At 41.4% G+C, this 25031-nt stretch overlaps 1 protein-coding gene across 15 annotated transcripts in view; it reads right to left on the bottom strand.

The window, feature by feature from the left end:
• Positions 1 to 3929: 3929 nt before the first annotated feature.
• The window catches only part of Snap91 (synaptosome associated protein 91), a 111862-nt gene continuing 90760 nt past the window's right edge, over positions 3930 to 25031 (bottom strand). For 6 of the 15 annotated variants that reach the window (XM_060384645.1, XM_021639671.2, XM_060384654.1 and 3 more), the window contains 8 exons: positions 21983 to 22117; positions 20054 to 20203; positions 15722 to 15752; positions 14317 to 14416; positions 12942 to 13025; positions 12227 to 12331; positions 7096 to 7198; positions 3930 to 5335 (listed from right to left, as the gene is read on the bottom strand). In XM_060384645.1, the coding sequence (XP_060240628.1) occupies positions 7106 to 7198; positions 12227 to 12331; positions 12942 to 13025; positions 14317 to 14416; positions 15722 to 15752; positions 20054 to 20203; positions 21983 to 22117 (698 nt within the window). In that variant the 3' untranslated portion in view covers positions 3930 to 5335; positions 7096 to 7105. The remainder of the gene's footprint in view (positions 5336 to 7095; positions 7199 to 12226; positions 12332 to 12941; positions 13026 to 14316; positions 14417 to 15721; positions 15753 to 20053; positions 20204 to 21982; positions 22118 to 25031) is intronic. The other 9 variants (XM_060384648.1, XM_060384655.1, XM_060384650.1 and 6 more) reach the window with 6 other exon arrangements.

Below are 25031 nucleotides of genomic sequence, written 5' to 3'. Positions count from 1 at the left end.
CTCTACCCAGCAGGGTATCAAAGCAGATGCTGAGACTCACAGCCAAACTTTGGGCAGAGTGCAGGAAATATGAAAGAAGGGGGAGATAGAAAGACCTGGAGGGGACAGGAGCTCCACAAGGAGAGCAACAGAACCAAAAATATCTGGGCCCAGGAGTCTTTTCTGAGACTGATACTCCAACCAAGGACCATGCATGGAGATAATCTAGAACACCTGCACAGATGCAGCCCATGGCAGCTCAGTTTCTAAATGGGTTCCCTAGTAATGGGAACAGAGTCTCTCTCTGACATGAACTCAGTGGCTGGCTCTTTGCTCACCTCCCCCTGAGGGGGGGGGCAGCCTTACCAGGCCACAAAGGGAGACAAAACAGCTAGTCCTGATGAGACCTGATAGGCTAGGGTCAGAGGAAGGGGAGGAGGGGCATGGGAGGAGATGAGGGAGGGAGGTGAGATTGGGAAGGGATGGGGGAGGGGGCTACAGCTGGGGTACAAAGTGAATAAACTGTGATTTCTAAAAAAATAAATTTTAAAAAAGAAAAAAATAATTAAAATTTAAATTTTCTGTGTTTAAATTTTCTGTGCTCTGTCTACATGTCTGTGTCAGGCAGTATGCCTGATGCCAGAGAAGAGGGCCTTGGACCCTTGGAATGAGTTACAAACAGTTGTGAGCTGCTACTTTTAACTGCTGAGCCATCTTTTCAGCCCACACAGTAATTTTTAAAAGTAACAACAGCAGTATTTACTGAGTGTTACATTGTGCCAAATGTTTTCCAGTCATTACCTCATACAATATGTACACAAGTAGAAGAAGCCTCATTCCACAGAAGAGAGAAGGAAAGCTTAAACAAGTTAAGCAATTTGCCTGAGGCAACAGTGGGTGGCTGAGCTGGGAATTCCCTTCCCTGCAGTCAGACGCTCACATTCCTGCACGAGCTCCAACACCACTAAAAAAAGTAATGTGGGGACTGTGAGGGGGGCATCTGAAAAGTCACAACTAATGGTGGAGGTTAGCTCCCACCCCCCAACACACACACACACACACACACACACACACACACACACACACACACGTCTGCGCAGTAGTACATTTTTCAAGTCTTCTAGATTTAAAACAATGGTTCTCTCAGCACAGCGGGTGGCTTCCTGAGGATCCCTGAAAACCTCTCAGGGGCCTGTCAGATCAAAACTGTTCCTCTAGCACCACTGTGCATCCTTTCTCTAACACTGCGTTCATCTTCTCCTGCTGTCACACAGTGGACTTCCCCAGCCAACTGCCTGGCAACCACCTTTGTCACAGACGGAATGCGGCAGTGGAAACGGGAGCATGGCTACCTTTTGCTAAGTCTAATTTAAAAAAAAAACAAAAACAAAAAACAAAAAACAAACAAACAAACAAAAAAACCCAGGCAACTAAGAAGTACTAAGAGCCTGAAAAGTCTTCCCCAGGGAAAAGTACTCCAACTGGTTATCCAATACCAGTCAGTCCTGAAAACGTACATACAAGTAACATTATATAGAGCAAGCAAGTTATATTTAGGAATATCATGTATGTGTGTATGTATGTATGTATACATACATACATATACATATACATGTAATAACAATCAACAACAAAGAGGCTATGAATTTGAAAGAGAAAAAAGTGTGGAGGGAGGAAAGGAAAAGGAAATGATGCAATTACAACCTCAACAAAAATGATGGCAAAATAGCACTGCTCTTCCAAATATCTTTGCAGAAATTTTAATTTTCACAAAACATTATTAAGCTGGGGCAACATTTTAACACTTCTGCTGTAAAATGAATTAAGTGGAAATTTAAAATTTTCTCAGCTTTATTCTCTATATGTTAAACACTGACAGGCACGGCTCGCATAAACAAAAGATTTTACAGGTCCTCAGTACCTTTTCGGAGCCAAAGGGGCCTGAGATTAAGGAATCTGAAAACATCTGCTCTGAAAATCAGTTAAGACAGGCTTTTATAGTAAAAAATTAAGCCTGCCTGTCAGATGCAGAAATGGACTTAGAAGATCACACACCGGAGCTTTGAGAGATGAGCTAGGTATGACTGCTGTTTCTCTAAAGCCCAGACAGAAAGGCCTCCCCTTGTGTGCACAGCTCTACCTTCACACAGAGGAGTCTGAGGAATGTATCGGGATGAGCTAAGCTGCCAGCTACAGCAGGTTTAACATACAGACATACATACACCATACAAATACACACACACACACACGCATATGTGTGTGCTTGCATCAGTTTATGGGCATCATGTACACACAGGCACCCCCAGAGGCCAGGAGAGGGCAATAAATCCCCTGAAATTAAATTTGCAATTAAAGCAAAAGGTTGGTGGTTGTGAGCTCCCATGTGCGTGCTGGGAATCAAACCAGGATCTTCTGCAAAAGCAGCGAACGCTCTTAACCACTAAGCCATCTCTCCCAGCTCCATAAACAGACATTTCTTTGAAGCCCAAGGTAATTAACCACAAAGTGCCACAAAACAGGTTGTTTAAAAAATATAGAAAATGTGCATCTTCAACCTAACACCATGGTAAACCAGATGTCCCATAGAGCATATCAAACGACTTGAGTCTTCAGTACCCAGAAGACTTCACGCAGGACTTCATCTCTAGACCACTCTCTCACAAGGACATCAAGAGTCTCTGTACTCTGTATAGCCAAGATCTATTCTGCTCTTATAGTTTGCCTACTAATTTTTTTTTTTTTACCACATGAGACAGTCAACGGTGGTGGGTGGGAACATGCAAAAATTAAAATATTTTATAATATAAAAGGCATCTTTATTATATGGCAACTAAATAATATATGGTTAACTATAAAAAAAAAAAAACCAATCACCTGAAGGATTGAAAAGATTGGAAAGGGGACTGAAAAGATGGCTCTACAGTTAAGAGCACTTGCTACTCTTGCAGAGAGAGGATCCAGGTTCAATTTCCAGAACTCACATGGTGGCTCACAACCACTGGTGGCTCCAGACCCAAGAGATATGATGCCTTTTTCCTATCCCCATTGGAACCAGGCATACGCATGGAGTAAATGTTTTAAAAAATCACCTGATATGATCTGATGCTAGCTTCTGAGTACGTTCTTAAGCTATAAACCCTACGTAACCGAAGGAGATGAATTTTAAGATAGCCTCCTGACATTCTATGTGTGACGCTTAGGATCAAACCCAGGGCCTGGTCCTATTAGTGGAGTGCTTCATTACTAAGCTACACTCCAGTCCCAAGGCTAGAGGACATTTGGGGAGATTTCACAGCCACCTCGCTGTAGGCACAGTCACCCAGGTCTGTTACAGCACATCAGGAGACGTTTTATGTGATAGCAGTCTATTCAACTGTGTGTACAAATTGGGACTCAGAACTTATTCAAGTTCCATGGAATTCTCACAGTTTAAAAAAACTTTATTTACATGTTTAAAAAGTTCACCTAAAAGTAAACACATTTTTCTCAATATAGAACTTAAGGTATTTGCTAGGCATGATGGAACCCCCAGTTTAATGACGGTTCATAAAAATTGATTTGCTTAGTCATCTTATAAAATGAAACTAAAAAAAAAATTTATGTAGGATTGCCACAAATAAAATTTCTTGAGTATTTAAATTATTAAAATCTTATTTTATTTTGTGTATTTGACTGAGGGGGCAGTGGGCGGGGAGGAGCTATATGTACACATGAGTGAGTGTGTCCACAAACGTTGGCGGCTTTGGCTCTCTCTCAAGCTAGAGCTGCAGGCAGTTGTAAGCCACCCAGTGCGGTCCAAACTCGGAACCAGACCCTGATCCTCTTAAAGAGCAGTAGATACTTAACCTCTGAGCCGTCTCTCCAGTACTCTCATATTTTGTATATGTTACCTATGTCATCTGACACACCTCTTTTCCTTGAGAAGCAACCAAAGAAAGATTATGTTTGCGTTTTCTTTGTTCAAGGTGTTTATTGCATCTCAGAGGGCAGACATGCACTGGGTTTTTAAACCAAAATACAAAGAAAAGCCATTTTGAAATTGGTATTAGGTAATTTTTCCCCCATTACAGTGTAGGTTATCCCCACAGCAGATTCAGATACAACCACTTTAAAGGGTACCATACATCTATTAAATAATTTGAAAAATAGGCAAATGCCTTTCCAACCCAATATGCTTTTACAAAGAGCTGCCAAGCCACTAAACAACACTGATCAACAGTGACCTTGTATACGCATCAAAATCTTCAGCCAAGCCATCAGCACAGACAGTGTGACAACAAATTAAAAATCAAAGAATACAGTATGTACATTGAAAGATACAATTCACTGAATCAGTTTCAGTCTTAATCACAAAGGTACAACAGAAGTCACTTTGAGCTCAATCGAAGGATGGAGAAACACTAGTCTATAGAACACACAAAGAAATACCAACTGAACAGATGTACGTAAACCCACAGTGAAATAAAAATATTTGCAGTTATCTTTAAAGTACAGATGTCTCTTGGGGCACGTTCATAGTCACATAACAGCACATCTCAAATTGCATTTTCACAGACACGATAGAAACAAACTCCACTTTTCAGTGCCTTTGATCAAGAATGAATAAATAGGTCAATTTAGATGCACAACCTGCAAATATAATTAAAATATATATCTTAATATAGCAGTGATAAATATGGACTTCTCATATGATTTTTCTCATTCTCGATAAGGTAGCTTCATCAAGGAGAAGTTTTATTATGGACATTAAACTTCATATTTTTTTAAAATAAAATTTCTTAACATATACAGTGCACAAAAATAAACATTTCTCACAACAGTTGAAGTTTCTGTGATTGGAAAAATGTACTCCACACCGAAAAAGTTTTCATATATTTAAGAGTGTTTTCCTCACTAGCTGATAGTATCACATTACGCTTGTAACAGAGGTACAGAAGAGAGTTCATGGGAGGACTCGAGGGTTTGTCCAAAAGTTATAGATATATACATTGAAACCTTCAAAAACACAGACACACCTTTCCAAATGGCTCACCGCACATTAGCTGCATCACCCGTCCATGGGCAACGTCCAGAAAAGCACTAAAGGCATTGGAAACGTCCATTCATTGTTTACGCCGTACAACACACGAATAACCCGAAGAGCTACGAGGCGGAGAGTAGGGGTAACAGCTAAGGTAGTACACATTCCTAATGTTCACGGTCACAGCCGCGCTGTGTGTTCGGAAGAGAGAGTTACAAGTCAGCGCTGGGTTTGGTACTGGTGGCTCACTTTGAAACTCTGAGCGTTGATCTTATCTGAAGTTTCCAAACTCAGGTTTGTTTTTTTTTTTTTCCTATTCAGTCACAAAAATTGCAGCTGTAAGGAAAAAAAAAAGCATTTGGATTAGAAAACACAGCGCACACAACCCTCAAACATTGTATCTCCCTTACAGTTTTCTCTTTACCATGCAAAACACTGGTACACAGAAAGGGTCCAACATTAACAAAACTCACATTTACAGTGTTCTAAACTCTTTAAGAAATGCCTAAAAATTCACTCAGGAAACTTAATTCGATGTGTAGTTCCATTTTAGAAAAAACAGTATCAATGACCTTTAAAACGCTGACACTAGCAATCTTAGTCGTGACACATTTCAGTCTCAACTAAGAGCTGATCTGTAAATATGGGTGGTGACAAAAATAGATGGAAAGGCAGTGACTTCAGTGAGACACTTAGCAGTTGGACAAGTCTGGACTGGAAAAGATGGTGAGCCCTGGGGGGCCCATGCCTTCTCTCCTACCTTTTGTTTATTTTATTCACGTGCTGTTTTCTTGGAAAATTCTCTCTAGTGTCAGAGATTGGAATCTCTTCTTCATAAATTGTTTGTCTGTCTGCCCGGGGTGTGAATCCTGGAGACAGGAACTGTCTCAAGCCTCTGTGTCACTTACCAAGGCTTTTAGCATGCGATGGGAGCAAGAGTTTCTGAGTGCTCTAAGCAGTTCTCAAACCAACTGCTGAGACTGAAGTGAGGTCTTATGTGCCTACCTTGTCTTGATCCAAGAGGAACAGACAGAAGGAAAAAAAAAATCTCTTGACTGAGATGGCAGGGTATTAAAATGGTACATCAACAGTTTCATTTAAAACAGATTGTTACTACGTGGCCCAGGCTGGCCATGAATTCTTAGTCCTCCTGTTGCAACCTCCAGTGTGCTGGAGTTAAAAAGCTTGGGTCACCATCCCTGGCTACTGTTAATCTTATCTAAAAAAAAAAAAAAAAAACAAGACAGGATTCCACACATATATAAAAAAAGGCAGCATTTAATAAATGTAAGCAGTGTATGTATAATAGAAATCACACTGCACTGTGGTCCAAAGTTCCCACATTCTTACTGCTCCTCTGGCCAGAGCTTGAAAATCAGTCCATGCTCAAGGATTAGTTCTTTCAGATATAAAACAGAGCAAAAATCTGACATGGAAAATATTAAGTAAATATGTAAAGTAATGTTGAGCATATGTGTAAGCAGCTACTATGTCAGGTGCTGAGGCTGAGAGCAAGCATTCCCCACCATCCAGTTCCTCTCTCATGTTCATTGTGAACCATTTAGAAAATTAAATTTATGAAATATAAAACTAGATTGCCAGAAATTTAAAATTCAGCTTGAATAAACACAAAGGGTAGGAATCTTAAGGTTTACCTCAAGCTGAGAAATAGGACAATGGAAAGATGTGGTTACGTAGCCAAATGTATTTTTAAATGACTTCTAAATCCAGTACTGTAAATGCTGGTGTCTTATGAAGTCTAGTCATCAGGGATACAGTGGCATCTCACAGTTAATTTAGTAGCCTGGGAGACTAATGCCTCTTGGTATGATTTTTATGCTTTTCAAGATAAAAACAAATGACAGGGTTTTCTTCCCATAGTTTAACAAATTAAGATTTTAAAATTTCACTGATAAGGACTTTTGTTGTCAACTTTTGTTTTAAACATTCCATCTCTCTATCTCTCTATCTATCCATCCATTCATCTATCCATCCATCATCTATAACAGAGAAGTAACAAATCTCATACCTGGACCAGTTAAACACTGCACAAGCTCACTTTTACAAGCTCAGAGGAAAAACTCAATACCAGATACCTTAAATTGTTTACAAGAAATCCTTGATGTTAAGATCCGCTAATGGGTCCTTGGCTGGAGGTTTCTTGGGGCTCTGAGTGGCAGGTGTAGGGCTTGGAGAAAGCTAATGGGGAAAAGGCCAGTCCCAAAGAGCAGAAACAGAAAGCACAAGAGAGACAGGTGAGCGTTAGGCAGAACATATATCAGAGAAAACAAACAGAAGAACAGATGGCTAAAAGTTAATACAGCTGTTTTGTTCTACTTAATCTGGGCTGTGCTTAACTGGGGTGGAAACACACCAGAATGATGTTTGCATTTCTTGAAATTCTTTGACATCAGATTCAGCCAAGGTGAAATATGGGGACTCTGGGAGAACAGTTTGAGTTAGAAAGATGTGAGAATATACAGTAACACACACACACACACACACACACACACACACACACACACACACACACGAGAGGGTACAAGGTAAGGAAGAGAGAGAGAAAGGGAATATAGTAATTTTTTTTTTATGCAAAGAGGATTCTTACTTTGAATCATGAGAAACATCAAACTAAGAAAACAATTTTATGGCTTTTCTTATAGTAAGAGTAAGTTGCAGGAGGAAACTGTGACATAACGCTGCAGATAGTATGGTAAGAGATTAAATTATTAGCTAACTACACTAGTGCATGATATAAATTATTTTAAAAGAAACAGAGCTTTTGGGCAGTGTGTTTATCAGATGAACAAGTCATTTCCAGCCTCATGTCCTGCCCACTTAGGTTTGAAGCAAAGGCAAACACACGGATCTTATCCTGTGTGTTTATCCAATACTGTAATTACCAACTGCAGAAGAAACTTCTGGGGCCCTGCTTTTCAGGACTGGCACGAAGAGCCTTACACAGTCCACGGGCGGCCTGCCTCGAGCAATGGTTGACATCTACGTCCTGAAGCCAAGTCATCTCAAGATGAGCAGTATGAAATCTGGAACTATGGGGCAGAGTGTTTGTGTGTGTGGTTTGGGAAGGAGAGCTCCAGAAGCCAGGATCCCAAATCTGTTCCTATACCCATCCAATGGACTAAATGCATATCTACCAATCCGGTGTGTAAAACCGAGGTAACTTTTCACAGAAATGTCAGGAAAATTAATGCTAAAGCATGAATGTACTTGGCAGAAAACGAAGGCTTTATCTATGGGACAATCAACTAAAATAATTCTGAGATAGCCTAGGCACTGGTAAAAACAACAACAAAAGGCCTTCAACCAGAAAGCCATAAACGCAGGTTTGCTTATTCTATTGGCCATTTAAGCTTTCTCTTTGACAGGGGAAATATAATCTAAATATCAGGCCAGGCATGGTAGTGCACACCTTTGATCCTAGCACGTGGGAGGCAAGGGCAGATGAACCTGTTTAGGCCAACTGATCTATACAGTTAAGTTCCTGGCCAGCCAGGGCCCTACAGTATGAACTTGACACAAAAAGATACTTAAATAAATATTATAGATATTGTATACTCTTCCTTGACTTGCTTTAACATCAATTATTGATAAAATTGTATTTCATCCTATGATGTTTTACAATTTTTATTCTTCAAATCAAGTAGTAACTGGAGGTATTATAAAAAAACAATTACCTTAAATAATTAAATTATATTAAGGCTTTCTCGCACTAAGAATAATAATATTTAAACATTTTGAGTAAGACACCAGGCGTGGTGGCACACGTCTTTAATCTCAGCACTCAGAGAGGCAGAGGCAGGCAGATCTCTGTGAGTTCCAGGACAGCCTGGTCTACAAAGAAAGTCCACGACAGCCAGGGCTGCACCGAGAAACCCTGTCTCAAAACAAACAAACAAACAAACAAACAAAAAAGTATCCTATTGCTAAGACGATATAAATACCCTTTGGTACAACTGAAATGCCACAAGAGTGAAGCCATCTTCTGACATCATTAAATTCAGCTCGAACTGTTCAGTTTAGTTTTGCTCAGCAAGTTGCTACTCAAGTTATAATTTTGGGTTCTCACTCTGTCCAGGCCAGTTGCTCTGGGAGAAAAAGTTCAATGGTTCCACACATTCTTTTTTATTTTTCCAGATACTTTAAAAGAGGAATCAAGTTCTCCAACTCCAGGGTTTTTTCTGTTTGTGTTTTCTTTATTAGCCATATAATATAGGATAAACATACTAAAATCTATAGTCTTAAAGAAGCTAAACAACAAGGAGGACCCTGGGGAAGATGCTTAATCCTCATTCAGAAGGGCAAACAGGATAAACATCGGACATGGGAGGAGACAGGGAATGGGACAGGAGCCTAACATAAAGGGCCTCTGAAAGGCTCTACCCAGCAGGGTATCAAAGCAGATGCTGAGCCTCATAGCCAAACTTTGGGCAGAGTGCAGGTAATCTTATGGAAGAAGGGGAAAGACCTGGAGGGGACAGGAGCTCCACAAGGAGACCAACGGAGCCAAAAAATCTGGGCCCAGGGGATCCTGCAGAGACTGATGAATTAACCGTGGACATGCATGGGAGGACTTGGACTCCTTGTTCAGATGTAACTGATGGGCAGCTCAGTCTCCATGTGGGTTCCCTTGTAAAAGGAGCAGGGGCAGTCTCTGGCATGGACTGGGTTGGCTGTTTTTTTGATCACCTCCCACTGGCAAGGTGGCTTTATTAGGCCATAGAGAAAGAGAATCCAGACAGTCCTGATAAGCCCTGATGGACTAGGGTCAGATAGGAGAAGAGGACCTCCCCTATCAGTAGACTAGGGAAGGGACATGGTGAGGGTAGGGAAGAGGGAGGGAGGGTGGGACTGGGAGGAGATGAGGGAGGGGGCTATAGCCAGGATACAAAGTGAATGAATTATAATAAATAACAATAACAACAATAAAAAAGAATCAAGAGCCGGTGGCTTCCTGCATCGCCAGTATTAGCAGCAAAACAGCATCATGCATTTCTGTAGGTAGAGTAGGGAATTCAGCCTCCCCCAAAACAGGTTTGTCCTTCATTCTGGATTCTGCTGGATAAACTCTAAACCCTAGTACTGTCCTGAGTGATGGACATGACTTTGCTACTCATGGTTGCTTCTGGAAGGCCCCTGTACAGGTTAGGTTTTTGGTTTTTTTTGCTTTTTGATTTTTTCCTACCAACTTGATTCAAGTTGGAGTCGTCTGGGAAGAAGGAACCATCAGCTTGGTGGGCAAGCCTGTGGGGCATGTTCTTCATTAATGACTGATGTGCGAAGGCCTGAGCTACTGTGCGTAGTGCCTTCTTCAGACACGTAGCCCTGGACTGTGTAAGGAAGCAAAATGAACCAGCCATGGAGAGCAAGCCGTTAAGCAGCATCTCACCGTGGTCTCTGCCCGGTCTCCAGGCTCCTGCCCTAACCCTTCGTGATGGACTATAAACTGTAAGCTGAAACAAACCCTTTTCTCCTAGGCTCCTTTTTGGTCATGGTGTGCATCACGGCGGTAGAAAGCAAACTAGGACACTTATGCTAACAAGGCAACTCATGGAAGCTCTTCCCTATGAGCGCGATGACACGGAGTAGACGGAGGCTGGCCATACCAGAAAGGGTAATCGGTTATTATGCTGTGAGTCTTTGGGGCACATAGTAGCAAGAATGGCCTCCAGTGTGGGTGAGGGTTTGGAGACTGAGTCCAACTCATACATAATAATTCAATCATTACTGTGCAGTGGAACCTCACAATGCCACACTGAACCTCAGTGATCTCCTGCAGTAGGCAGTACTGTCACACCTGACGCTTAAGGCAGTTTCATGCCTGGATTCTGCCAGATGTTCCTGTCATCTCTCCTCCATCTAGCCGTAACTCCTTCTCTAATTTGTATCCATTCACATCAACAGAACCATAACCATAAATTTTGTACTTTACTGAATCCCGTGAGGTATCATGTGAAATCCAAGCACAGGGAAGTCATAGAGAACCTCAGGTTTGTGTGTAGGTGGTCTGAAGTGAGGGTGGCCCTAGGGAACCCAAACTTGTGTCTGGTGTTGGAAGAGAAGTTATTTTTATGGTGACTCTGGAGTTTGGAAACTCAGTGTTGTTGTCTGTCAGAAGTACTGGCTGGGTAGACCCTCCAGCCCGGAAAACTGTGACTTCTTACTTGGTTGGGTGTGGTGGTAAGCACTTGTAATCCAGCAGTTGGCAAGTGGATACAGGCAGAGAGTGGGGCCACTCTTGGCTACATAATGAATCTGACATCAGCCTGGCTGCATGAAACCATCTTAAAACAAACAAACACAGCTCCCAAACCTGAACTTGTATAATGGTGACACATGTATCAGGTACCCCAAATGAACCTTATGAATTAGGGAGAGGAGAAAGAGAAGGACTCTGAGATGGTTAGTAATTTGTCTTGGTGTCCACACTCCATACTGCTTCCACGTCCATTTTCTCCTGAAGCAACAGCTATGAGAGGGCCATTAGGTAAGATCACCTTTGAACAGACACACTGAGACAGGATAGAGAGACAGGGAAAATTACAGGTCCATGAGGCAGAAAAGGAGCCCTTCACCCTGGAGTCTGATTGAAGCAAGAATTCCAGCCCAACAAACATTTGCTGTGAAGGCTAACAGGAGAAATAACATTCCTTTCATACACAGATATTTTATGTTAAAACTAACAATGGACCATGCTTATGCCTAAACCTTGGGTACAGTTTTCTAACTATCCTGGGGAATCTCAAACAGAACTGTTAACACTGTTTACAATATGGATACCCTACCTTCTGGCCACCTGAGAACCACCCAGTGACCTAATCTCTCTAAAGGCCCTTAGCACTCTTCCAAGATAGTGTTTTCACACCTACCCAAACTGTATATCTGGCAGTGAAACGTGACAGTTTTAGAGACATCTACACCTATGCTCTAAGCTGTGGCTTTCTTTCTGAGCAGTTTTCTTTCAATCTTCCTGTTAAATCACTATTAACCATCATTCTGTTTTACACTGGCTAGTCCAGAAATATTTTTTTTTCAAGCCATAAAACCCAGTCTGGCCTGAATCCCTAAAAGCCTAGGACAACTCCTCAGGCTGCTGCTGGTGGAACACTGGAGCTGTGTCTCCTGTCTCTGTTCCTTACCACTACTAACGGCATGAAAGTTTTATGTTTAGGAGTAAATGCATGGTACCGTGAATTCTAAGGGACTGACCTGTGTGCCAGGTACAGCTGCAGCTCCAAAGGGTGGCCTCATCATGGGCTGTGCAAACATGACTGGCTGCTGAGGCATCATGGGCATGCCTGTCCCCGCAGGAGGCTACAAAGAAAGGAAGGCTTAGAGCAGGTCTGGTACCCACAAGAGCAAAACCCCACATGCACACCTTTTTCATGCTTTAGACAATTTCTGCGAAAAGCACACAGGTAGAAAGTGTAATTGATTATTTAACTTTGAACTCCAGGTGTTGAGGCTGCCAGACAGGGGAAATGTCCCTGAGCTGTGTACCAGCCTGCCTAGCCATGTGGCATTCTCACTCCGATGAGGAGCTGTGTATTCATCTCCAGTTAGAGTAATTCTTGAGGAGACAGAAGCTAATGCTCTTAAAGCGGGATGGCCCTAAAACATGCCGTGACAGAAGTGCAGAGTGAAAAGCCCCAGTCCAGAAAGGGTTGACTTTGATAAATGAGCTAAAATATATAGTAAATATCACTCCCAAAACGATGGCAACAATCAACTGTAATTTGATGGCAATATATTTATGCACATTGTAACTTCCCCATTTCCCGGCGAGGCTTGTCGAGGCCCAAAGCAGGTGATTTAAGTTGAGGTTTCCTTTTCTGTGTCTCCTGTAGGAGTGCCCGCTCATTTGAGAATTTGTGAAGATGTCAGGAATGTCAACTACAGGCTTTTGGCACAGGCCATCACTCACCATTCCAAATCCTGCTCCAGGTTGCCCAACAGATGGGGCCCCGGCACCCGGAGGAACTGAGCTGGTTGGAGGAACAGTGCCCTGCTGTACACACATGCCCACAGAACCACACAGAACAAACCGAGAGAGAGACAACATAACATGGTTTTAAAATGATAAGCTGTCATTTTGAAATGTGTGCATTTCAAGTTTGTGTGTGTGGAGATACAAAACATCCTCAGACTCCACTTCTACATTTTAAAGGCTGACTGGCCCCATAAGAGTGGTCTGAGGTATACTTTTGCAGTGTTGATCATTCTCAAGGGCTTGCAGCTTCTTAACCCCCTCTCTGCCCAAACCACACCATGAAAGAGCTGGACCTCAGTGAGCCTGCTCTTCCATCATTCTATCCTCTGATATGTAGCAGAGGGTTAGACATTGGAGCAACAGACTTTGAAAGGTAGGGGTGTCCCCAAGGGTGGAAAACTCCAAGCGGGCTTGAGAAAAGCTGCTTACTTAGTTTTGTTAAAGAATGAAAGATACAGGGATTTAAAATATAAACACGAGTATCTTTTAAACCTTACAGAAAGGATGATGGTCTTGTTTCAAGTTTAAAATTGGTGGGCTGAAAAAATATGGTCTTAAAATAAAATCTCACACAATAAAAAACAATGACCCATCTTGGTTAGGTTCCAATTGCCATGATAAACCCTACGACAAAAAGCAACTTGGGGAGGAAAGTTTACAGCTGATGGTCCAACCTGAAGTGAAGTCAGGGCAGGAACTGATGAGGAGGCCATGGAGGGGTGCTGCTCATCAGCTTGCTCTCGTGGCTTGCTCAGCCTGCTTTCCCATACCACTGAGGACCACTAGCCCAGAAGTAGCACTGTGCACCTGGCCCTTCCCATATAAATCAGCAACCAAGAAAATGCACCACGTTTTGGTCTTGTGAGGGCATTTTGTCAACTGCAATTCTATCTTTTAAAAAAAGACTGTAGTTGACAAAACTAGTGAGCACATTAACCATCCTTTTATTTTCATTACCTACTTAAGACCATCAGGAGATTTTGGCAAGAAGTATGATAAAATGATATTATAAGCCACGACAGGCAATGTGCTGGAAAATCGTTTCTGCAATTTTACAAATAAATCAGAAACATAAATACTATCATTAACTGTTTTATGCACTCACAAGGTATTCGAACATAGATTGCAATCATTATTCCCTGCAAAGTTAATGGACTTTGCATTTTACTCAATTTTGCATCTTGTTTATGTCACTTCAGCGTGAACAGAGTGTACAAACGTGAACAGTCAAGCCAGGCAGAACGCACTTGCTCTGTATACTTGAAAGCTGGCAACCTGCCCACACCACCCTGGCCTTGACGTCACGTACCGGTGGAACGCCCGCTGCCCATGTGGCTGGAGTGACTTTTGGTTGCCAGTTGGCTCCACCAGTCAACTTTTTCTCCCCAGCATTCCACTGGAGATCTCCCCTAGAGGGAAGGCGCAAAAAACAAACAGATCACAACACTGAGAAGAAAAAAAATGGCAGGTGGCTTCTTGGACTCTTTTACCTGGGTTTAGGAGTCGTCTGTTTGAACCCGGTAATGATAAAGAGTATAAATTAAATTTGCAGAGGAGTCTTACCATACTGTGTTTTTATGACAGCAAATAAAAACATTCGAATTCGAAATAAAACAAGTAAGAGTTTTGGATTCAGCAACAATAGGAATTTTATGTTACTTACAACAGAAAAATATGACAGAAAAATCCAACTAAATTCTTTATGCATAATTAAAACTCCAAATAATACATCATCAGTCTGGACACATATCTTGTTGAATTACTTGTCATTTTTAGTTAATGTATACATTTCTGTGTGTGGGTATACACATGTACTGGAGGCCAGAGGTGTCGGATTCCCTGGAGTTGGGGGTTATAGGGAGTTGTGAGCTATGTGACATGGATGCTGGGACCAGAACTCACATCTTCTATTAGAATAATCTTTGCTCTTAACCACTGAGCTCTCTCTCCAGCCCTCTATCTTCTTGAATGTAAAATGCACTGATGACAGTCTTTTCTCATTCTTAAATGGTTCAAGAGAGGGTTTCACACAACTGTATCATGCCTAAAATGTGACTTGTAATCGTATAGCTGTAACATGCATCCCAGTTTCAAACACAAAACATACATCTGAGAAGAGGATATGATGTTTATCATTCTTGTGGCCCAGAAAAGACATCTTAAAATCTGTATTAGCCAGAAATTACTGTGCTAGATCTCAAACTTAAAGCAATTAAAATACTCAAAACTACACAGTGAAAAACCCTGTCTCAAAAAACCAACTAACTAAACACTCAAAATTCCACCTTAAAACATTTCCAGAGGTAACAGTGGCAATCCTAGCCTCAAATAGAGTTTTCCTTTTCAAAGCAGAGCAATAACTTGGAGATTTCAATAGACTAAGAACAAAAAATATAGGTTGAAACAAACAAAAAACAAACACACAACTCAAATTACCTAGCTTAAAACTGGGAATTATGGGGTGGTGGTGGCAGTGTACACTTTTAATCTCAGCACTCGGGAGGCAGAGGAAGGTGGATCTTTGTGAGTTCGAGGCCAGCCTGGTCTATGGAGCTAATTTCAGGATAGCTGAAATTAGGATACAGAGTGAAAACTTGTGGGGGGGGGGAGGAGGGAACTAACATACTTCAGTGAATGAAATGTTTGACAGTCTTGAATAAACACACACAAACACATTGTCAAAAGAAGAGCAGATTAAATTGAAAAACACTTACTTTTTTGATGTGGTACCAGAAATTCCAAGATCTAAAAGTGGATAAAAGAAAAAGAATTTAAATCTTTATATTCAGCTTAAATATAACAGTTCTTGAGAAATCCAGGACTCACAGGCCTAGAAAAGTTCTACATTGTTGCCTAGCAGTGACTGTATCCAGTTGGATGAAAAAGAAACTGTGCTAGTAAACAAAGCTGGAATTTTTAGTTTTCTTCTACTTCACAACAGACTTAAGGATCATGTTTAGTATGGACTTGCCTGGAAGGTCTGGGATTGCTATCTGAAAAAGCCCTGTTAGGCTCAGGGTCTGGGAATTTGACCAGCCGACAGTTATTTCCGTGATACAAAGCTGTCTCTAATGACAGCTGATAACGACTAAATGACTAACCGGCTCACCGTGCCCAGACGGTTTACACCAGCACTGCTGATTAGCTAACTACCGCCTTCCTTCTGCAAGTCCAGACCTTGGTTAGGTGCCAGGCAGTGTGTACCACACCATCAAGGAAACACCTGTCTGGTGACACCCTAAGGGGCTTCCTTGGGCTGGAACATCTCACCCAGCTGTGTGCCCTTCTCTCCCTGCTGTGGTGGAGATCAGATGTTAGCTGAACCATGTGTGGGGCCCTGGGAGCCCCACTAGTGATCTTGGGGCTACCTGGTCTAATCATCCCCATCTCCCCTACATTCACCCCCACCCCACTGCACTTTGTTTACCAACCTGGCCAAGATGTACTGACCCTTAGCTGAATCAGGCATTATTCTAGCCTTCAGAAAGCCCCACCCTGAAGGAACCTGCACTCTAATGGTGACTCAGGTGAGAAATGAGGATGTAGCAGAAGTCAATAATAAAGGATGCTAGGAGGGGAGAATGAGGGTGAGAAGGCAGACAGGGGGCGGGGGGAGAAGGCCTCCTGGAGAAGGTGAGGCTTTCCCAAAGCTGAGCTCTCCAGGCTGTGGGAGCAGCCAGCACAAAGCCCCCAGTCAGCTGTGTAGCCGATTTGTTACATGATGATTTTTATATATATTCCTCACATTTAGTTTCTTAGCATTACGAAGTAGGCTACACATATTAACTAAAGCAAATACAGAAATCGTTACACATAATTTTGATCACTTTTAAAAAGACTGTATTTTGTTGTTGCCCCAGGATAGCCTCTTAGGTTTCAAGAATTCCTCTTGCTTCAGCCTTCCAAATAGCTGAGCTCATAGATAGGTATGTGCTACCACTCCTGGCTAGTCATCTTTATTTTTGGAAGACAGGGAAGTCTCACTTCTAAAAAGCTTATTTTCAATTAGATTACACAATTTAATCTCTACAGCGAGTAGTTACAAAGCCAACCAAATATTTATACTGATCATGTGAAGAGGCAAAAATAGGCAGGCGCTCCACGCACATGCATGCACGAATCCCTTTGTGGCAGCTGGGAATGCTATGAGGAGGTGTGGGCCTGGCTGCGGATGAGGCCTCTTGGGAAGAAGGCCTTGAGTGAGTAGCATCCAAGAGGCTTACTATTGGCATGAAGAGAATGGACAAGTTTGAGTGGACAGGTCTGCAGTGCTATCTCCGTGGGAGGTTGTGCTATCACTGGGAAGTGTATTTAAAACACCTTTTGTGAGACTCAATTTACACACCAGAAAGTCCGTCCTCACAGTGTGTATACAGTTACCATTTGTGGCACATTTTTGTTGTCACAATTGAAATCTTGTGCCTGTTAGCAGCTATTCCTTTTCCTTCCTACTTACCTAAGACCCTACAGCCTCTAATCTAGTCCCTGGCTCTTTAAATTGCCTAGCCTATACATTTCAGACCTTTATTGTATGTGTGTGGTCTTTGTACAGGACTAAATCTTTCACTTAGCCTTATATATTCATGGCATATATCATGTTGTCATATGCGCCAGTATATCACTTTTTCAGTCCAACTAATAGTTTATTATAAATAATAATTATGAAAGTGAACTACTATATATTTATATATAATATACATATTTATAATGTACATATATATGTATACACATACCACTTTTCATTAACTAGTGAATCATATGACTGTTTCCACCACGAGGCCTTTATAAATGATAATTCTAAGAACGTCTGTACATGCTTTTGTGCAGACATACATCCTCATTTACTCCATGTGCCTCAAGGTAGAACTGCCGAAAGGTATGGTTTTCTCTGTTATCATGCCAAGGACCTGCCACACTTCTTTCCACAGTAGTCATACGTGTTACAATCCCGTCAGCAGCGTCTGAATGCTTCAGTGGCCCACATCTTCACCAACATGTGTTCCAATCTGCTTTCTTCTTTATAGCCATCCTTCTGGATGGGAAGTGGTCTGTCACTGTGGCTCTCATTGGCACTAACTTGATGTTCAAGATTTTTCCACATATTTAATAGCTATTCATGTATCTTTGTCCTGAGAGATCGCTTCAAGTCCTTTTCCAGTTTCTAAGCCTACTCCTATTGTTGATTTTCAGAAGTTATTTGTACATTCTGGATGGAAGTTCCTTGTAAGAATTTGTGATTAGGAACATTTTCCTTCTGAAGCTGCCTTTTTACTTAAAAATTTTTTAGACTTTTGAATTGTATGTGTATTAGTGTCCTGCTTCCTTGTTTGTATGTGCACATGTGTACATACAAATGTGCCTGGTACTTGCAGAGGTCCTAAGAGGAAATCAGATCCACTGGAGCTAGGGCTATGGATTATTTTGAGTTGCCAAATGCATGCTGGGAACTCAACTCTGTTCTACTGCAAGAGCTACAAGAGCTCTAAACCACTAAGCCATGTCTTCAGGGCCCTTTGTGGCTGGTGTTTCAGGAACTGTGTTTAAAGGACATCACCTAACCCAAGATCACTAAGATTTACTATTAAGTTCTCTTCTGAGAGCCTGATAGTTTTATTTACTATTTATTCACTTTGAGTTGCTTTTTTTGATGCTGTAAAGAAGTTATTCTTTTTCTCTGAGCCTCTCCCATTGTTCTGGGACAAGGCTTTGAAGACGTCAGAGGCCCTGGAGCTGGAGCTGCAGCAGTTGCAAGCCGCTTGGTGTAGGTACTGGGAAAAGAAGTCAGGTCTTCTACAGGATCAGGAAGCACCCTTAACCAACGAACCAGCTCTTCAGCTCCAGAAATGCTTCTAAAGATTGTCTTTTCCCGTACTGAACGGTCTTGCCCCACTGTCAACACTGACCTGATAGCAGAAGGCTTGTTTCCAGAATCTTCCTTGTACTCTGTCTGCAGCATGGCTCATGATTATGTCAGAGCATTTGTCTCAGTTTCTGTAGCTTTGCACAAGTTTGAAACTAGAACACCAATTACTCCTTCAGATTCATTTACAGTTTTCAGGATGTCTCAGTTATTCCTCTAGTGGGTGAGCTTTTTTCTTAGCTGACATAATGGTCACAGGTGGTTGACTATGAAGGCAGTGTGCTGGACATGCGAGTTAGGTAGCACATTGCGCACTCGCCAAAACCATCATCGAGACAGTTGTTGAGGAAAAGAAATAATTATGCAAGGTCTCCAGGGAGTCACAAAGGCAGTTTTATGGATGCTCAGGTCAAGCACAAGAATGTAAATGAAATGTTCATGGGAAGAGGCACAGGGAAGTGTGGACTGCTAAGCTTTCGTTATTGTCTAATATTGTCAGACATCCATCCACAAAGGCAAACCCATATGCCTTGGTGGAAAATAAAATTCAGAGTTAAAGCAAAACCAGTGTCCACAGTAACTGTCCCTCTCCTCACATCCAGCTTTAATCTCCAGGTTTCCATACGTTCTTCTGACAGCTACGAAGCTCACTCTTTACTTTGGCAAGGCTTGCTCCTACTTGGCCCTCTCGATGTAACATAAAGCAGAATTTATTTAGTTTATGAACTTTTCACTGTTCTGTCTCGGCCCTTTGTGAGAGCCATAAGAATAGAAATTTTACCTATTGTGTTCACCAAATCATCTCTAATGCCTGGAAGAATACCTCCTGATCACTAAGTACTCATTAAGAAAAAAACAAACTCAGCTACTATAAATATGCCGCACCTAGTGTAACTGTATTTTCACATGGTTACATACTTACAAGAAATGCCTTTATATATTACTTGTATATGCCAGTGTGTGCTCCTTAATTGCCCTTTTTTTTTTTTTTTGGTTATTTAGACTAAAAGTGACGTGGGTATTTTTGCAAGACAATGGAATATCAAGTGCTTACTTTCTAAAGAAAGGCTCTGGGTGAAATGCTATTTGGAGCCCCTCTTTAAAACCAGAGACAAACGTGAAAAGATACAAAGAAAAAAGAATCTAATTCACATATGCTTCAAGCAAATAAAACTAGACTACTCACTGCCTACTAAGCTGGCCAGAGATGAGTCAAGGTCACTTCCAAGGCCTTTGCTGGCTGCCATTGCAGGACTGGGTGGGACCATTGAAACAGGTGCAGGCTGCCCAGATGGTGCCATGGTTGGCATCAGAAGATCACCTAAACCATCAAACACTGGAAATCAAACAGATCAAGTTCAGGAAATTTGAAAAAATAAAAGAGGTGGAGAAAGATAGAATGCAAAGGACAGTCTTTAATGAAACCATGGAAACACATGAAAATACATTCTTGTAAAAGAAACAACATAATTCATATAATTTGTGACTATGAACACCAAAAAGAACACGTCTACTTATGCCTACTCAAAATCCATGGAAACACTAATGAGCATGGAGAAAGACGGGGAGGAGGGCTGCATAGTGTGAAAGAAAGAGCCAGGCTGTGACTCAGACACACCCCTTACTAGCTCTGTATATCGGGAAACTGACACTTCCATTTTCTCATCTGAAAATGGGAACAGCACCAAATATATGTGTGTGTGTGTGTGTGTGTGTGTGTGTGTGTGTATATATATATATATATATATATGCACACATATACATGCCTTCACTCTAAGGACCAAGTGAGGAAATATCTTTCTAAATGTTTATTACAATGCTTCCTCTGTATAGGCACTCAATAAGTGGTAGCCATTGTTAGTCTAATTAAAAACAACCACTAAGCATTTTTGTTCTAAATGGCGGTGATGTATAGTAAACTGTAAATGATTTACCCAGAGAAATCTTAAGATGCTTATTTTATTTGCACTTTTTATTCTAAACGGTAGTGGTATGTAATAAACTGTAAATGATTTACCCAGGGAAATCTAAGATGATTACTTTATTTTTTTTTAAAGATGCTTACTTTGAAAGCAATTTGTAACTGAGAAGAGATGTAACTCCCTAGTGTCCAATGAAATCAGCATAAAAATAAATGGTGATGTCAGCATCTAGGAATATGTATCTGAGAGACACTTAATCATATTTTAGGGGAAGTTAATTTTGGTTTTCCCTTTTTTGTGGCAACGTTTGGGTCATACTTTACAGACATGTTTAAATTAGACAGGATTTTCAGGATAGAACTCAAGAGCTACCACTGGTGCCCTGATCTCCAGATGACAAATACCACTTGTTCAGTTCCTAGGATACAGAAAGACTATTCAAAACACAGGCCTGAAATTTCCACAAGATATTGCTAGTATCTTATTTACATAAAAACGTTGGGCTTGTTACACTCTTATAAGAAACTATGTAATTCTACCATGAACACTAGTACACAGTCATTCTAAGGTGGGGAACACAGCATTCAAGTCAGCACTGGCAATAGAAGCAACCAGATTGTCAGGCAGGGGATATATTTAGGGTGTTTCTGAATCACATTTAATCGCCAAAAAAAACTCACCAATTGAAAATTTGTAGGAAGGACCCAGCATGAGAAGAGTAGAATGGAAGAGAATACAAACAGAATGACAGCAGTGATGAAAGGTTAGAAGCAAAGGTAGTATCTGTGACTCAACCTCATAAAACCAGGGGCCATGCAAGCTTCAGAGGGTGCAAGCAACGGCAGGAGCGGGAGTGTGCCGGGGAGGGGGGTCCTCGCACCCAGACACTGTCCAAAGATTCACTACACAGTGTTTGTCCTCCCTTTGCCACCGCTAAACCATGTGCATGTGAGATCGTGCGAAACAGATGGTGGGTGTGGTAAGATTTCTGCTAAGGTTCAAAAAAACAGAAACAGAAAGGACAGGAGATTATTTTTACAGCTACCAAACATGTCTTGGAAATTTTGATTCGAATTATGGAAAGAGAGCCACCAACCAGGTTTAACAATATCTGCCTGTAAGGTTCCTACTATCACGCTAACCTTGGGAAGTAGATGCTATAAGGAAGAGTGTTCGAACCACCAATGCCTCACCTGATGGGTCAAAGGAGCTGCTGCTTGAAGTTGAAGGCGTTGTTCCAAAAGCTGCCTCGAAATTGGGCTGCAGCAGGTTATTCTGAGCTGGAGTCACAGGTGTTGTAGATGGGGCCATGAAAGAACCCCCAAATCCTGATGAAAAAAAAAAAAAGGTCCCAGAAGAAAGTCAGCTGAAGGTGGGGGAAAGGCCATAAAAACAGTCAGAAAACTGGAGAGGAATGGCTGTATGATTAGCAATTTGTAAAACCAGGAGGCTCGTTTTGCAAAAACCTTCTCAAGTATCATGTACGAATGACAGACCCAATCTAACCAGAAGCAAGGTAACACTTAAAACACCTCAGTACAACATACATGGTTCCTTATTGGAACCTGTGGTATCGGGATCTGCTATGACGACATACATAAAGCAAAGAAGGGTTAGAATTCAGACCAGTCTCCATCACATTGAAACTTTACAATAACAGAACATACTTAGTTGTGCACAGTGGCTCAGTAATGAATGAATTTTTTTTTTTAAATGGGCATAAAATCCTTAGCTTTCACACGTTTTTCGCCCCAAGGCGCCACAGAGGGTAGGCTGGCACTCATCTCTGTTTTCAGGTTAAGTCATGGGGAGAAATGTCCCCTTTGGTGTGTATCCCTTCCGGGCTTCTCCTTGCAGCACAGCCAGGGAGGTCGCACTGAGCAGACAACGCTGACATACTTCTATGAAGGCTTTCTCTGGTGCCCTATCACTTTCAGATCCCTCTGTAGAGCAGCCAGCACTGTCTGGCTCCGATTGTGAATGTTCCCCGTTCCTGCAAACAAGACTGTAGCCAAGCTCACAGCTCCTGTCATCACGGGCCTCTGGAAGGGATTCCATGACGTGTGTGGCTACCCGGTGCTGCTGGCCACGCTCCGCCCTCCGTGCACGCCGCTGTCCTCAGCACGTGGAACACACTCCAGTCCACTCCCAGCGTGCCTTCATCCCTACGCTCCCCAAGTTCTAACTCCAGAGATGTTTGCTAGGTTCAGGAGCTGCGTGCCTTTTCCTCCTGTCTTTTCTAGTAATATTACCACAGTGTCCAAACCAGGAAGTTAATGTTTACTGAGTGAAGGATAAGAACTTATAAAAGATTATGGTAAATTACTCAGATATCAAATTCAATATTTATTCTTTGGATTCCAGAGGCAGATCACGTCTCTCAAGCAACAGAAACAAAAGTCTAGGGTGAACATGTGTTGCTTCTATATAAAGACATGCAAATCTGCAAGGAGGTGACTGGTGATTGCTTAGTAAGACACTAGGTAATTTTCTCTTATAAAAGGCTTATAGTCTCACTACGTAGGCCAGGATAAACCTGGAACTCACTATATAGACTGTATTGACCAACTGGCAGAGATCTGCCTGCCCCTGCCTCTTGAGTACTGGGATTAAAGGCATGAACCACTAGGGTTAGAGGGTTTTTTTTTTATAACCAACTTGTTGGATATGTTTTTTTTTCTCCAAATTTAGCCATATCATTCTTTTTCACAAATAGCTTCCAAAAATACAGACATGTATTAACATTGCAACTTACAAAACCAATTTATCTTCTGTAAAGTAATTTCTATTAAACTTTGGTATTCTTTTCAACAGTAAGCAATAATATTCACGTCATGTTATCCCTATAAATCACCTCAGGTTGGTATTTAGGTAACCGTTACCTGGCCTAATTCTTAAGTTACAGATGCAACTGGAGATGGCTGCCCTTGACTCAGCTTCTTAAAATCTCACCCAGGAAAAAAACATTCTAGAGTCATAATAACAGTGGTTTGAAAGTACCACAGGTTCATCTGTTTCACCTCAGTCCAAAGCTGGAAGTGACTGTGGAAAGTCAAACTGCCCGGTAGATGCCACAGAAAGGGAAAAATGTGTGTTTGTGTGTGTTCACGCAGGGCTTACTGGCTGAGCACGGATGTGCTTCCTTCAAAGCTAAGATCACTGGCATAGGTGGATAAACAACAGTGCTCCCATTCGTTAGTGCCAGTGCTCCATTCTTTAATGCCTATTCTACAGAGGCGGACCGTGACAACAGTGGGGTGAGGCACCCTCAGGGCGAGCCACTGTTCTGAGCACTCTGCTCTGAGCGGACCCATTTGTGTCACATGCATCGCCCTCATTTGATCACTAGATCCTGCAAAACTGTCAGTGTCTACCATAGGCTTATCCAACCTTTCGCCGTGGAAAAATGATGGCATCTACAAAGTTTATACCGGGATGGTGCGACTGCGTTAACTCCCCTCCAGAAATGGAAACAGAAAACCTTCCTCGTGTTTTAAAAATAACCGTAAGATTTAAAAAAATAACTTTAAAATATAAAATATGAATATCTGTATTCACAGCAGTCTTCTTGTTGTATGTGGCCCATATAAAATACATATGAATTTATTTATTTCCTCAGAGCAGCCCAATGAGGTGCAACCCATGAGAACGCTTGCGGTCAGAGCCATTACTCTGGCTGTTTTCTTTAGTTTCACTATCCTGGGTGAACCAACCAATTTAAGAGTTTTACCTAAATCAGTGGTTCTCAACCTGTGGGTCATGACCCCTTTGGTAAGCCTCTTTCTCTAAAAATATTTATGTTATGATTCGTAACAGTAGCAAAAGTACAGTTTGAAGTAGCAATGAAAATAATTTTATGGTTGGGGTCATCGCAACATGAACTGTATTAGAGGGCAGCAGCATTACGAAGGTTGAGAAACACTGAAAATGATAGGAGATAAAGATGAAAGTGTTATGTCATTAACATTTTGGTGATGGAATTGATTATTATTTCATAAGTCTAGATCTTAATTTGAGTGAAAATAACTGGCTTTTATGTAACAATCTAAAAGAATTTACTTGTTTTATTTAGGTTTTTTTTTGTTTTCTGGTTTTATAATACATATAAAATTTCAGTACCTTTTTTTGTTTTTAAAGTTATTTTTAGCAGTTGGCCTAAAGTCTTTAAAAATAATTTCAGCATTAAACCACCATTTAGTTACTGTCTTTGACTTACATGTAAACTTACTCCTTTAAAGAACT

This window comes from Meriones unguiculatus, chromosome 6, assembly GCF_030254825.1.
Source record: "Meriones unguiculatus strain TT.TT164.6M chromosome 6, Bangor_MerUng_6.1, whole genome shotgun sequence".
In the NCBI taxonomy this organism is placed as follows: Eukaryota; Metazoa; Chordata; class Mammalia; order Rodentia; family Muridae; genus Meriones; species Meriones unguiculatus.
Note: the sequence above shows the minus strand (reverse complement) of the source record. Positions and strands in the feature narration are given on the sequence as shown.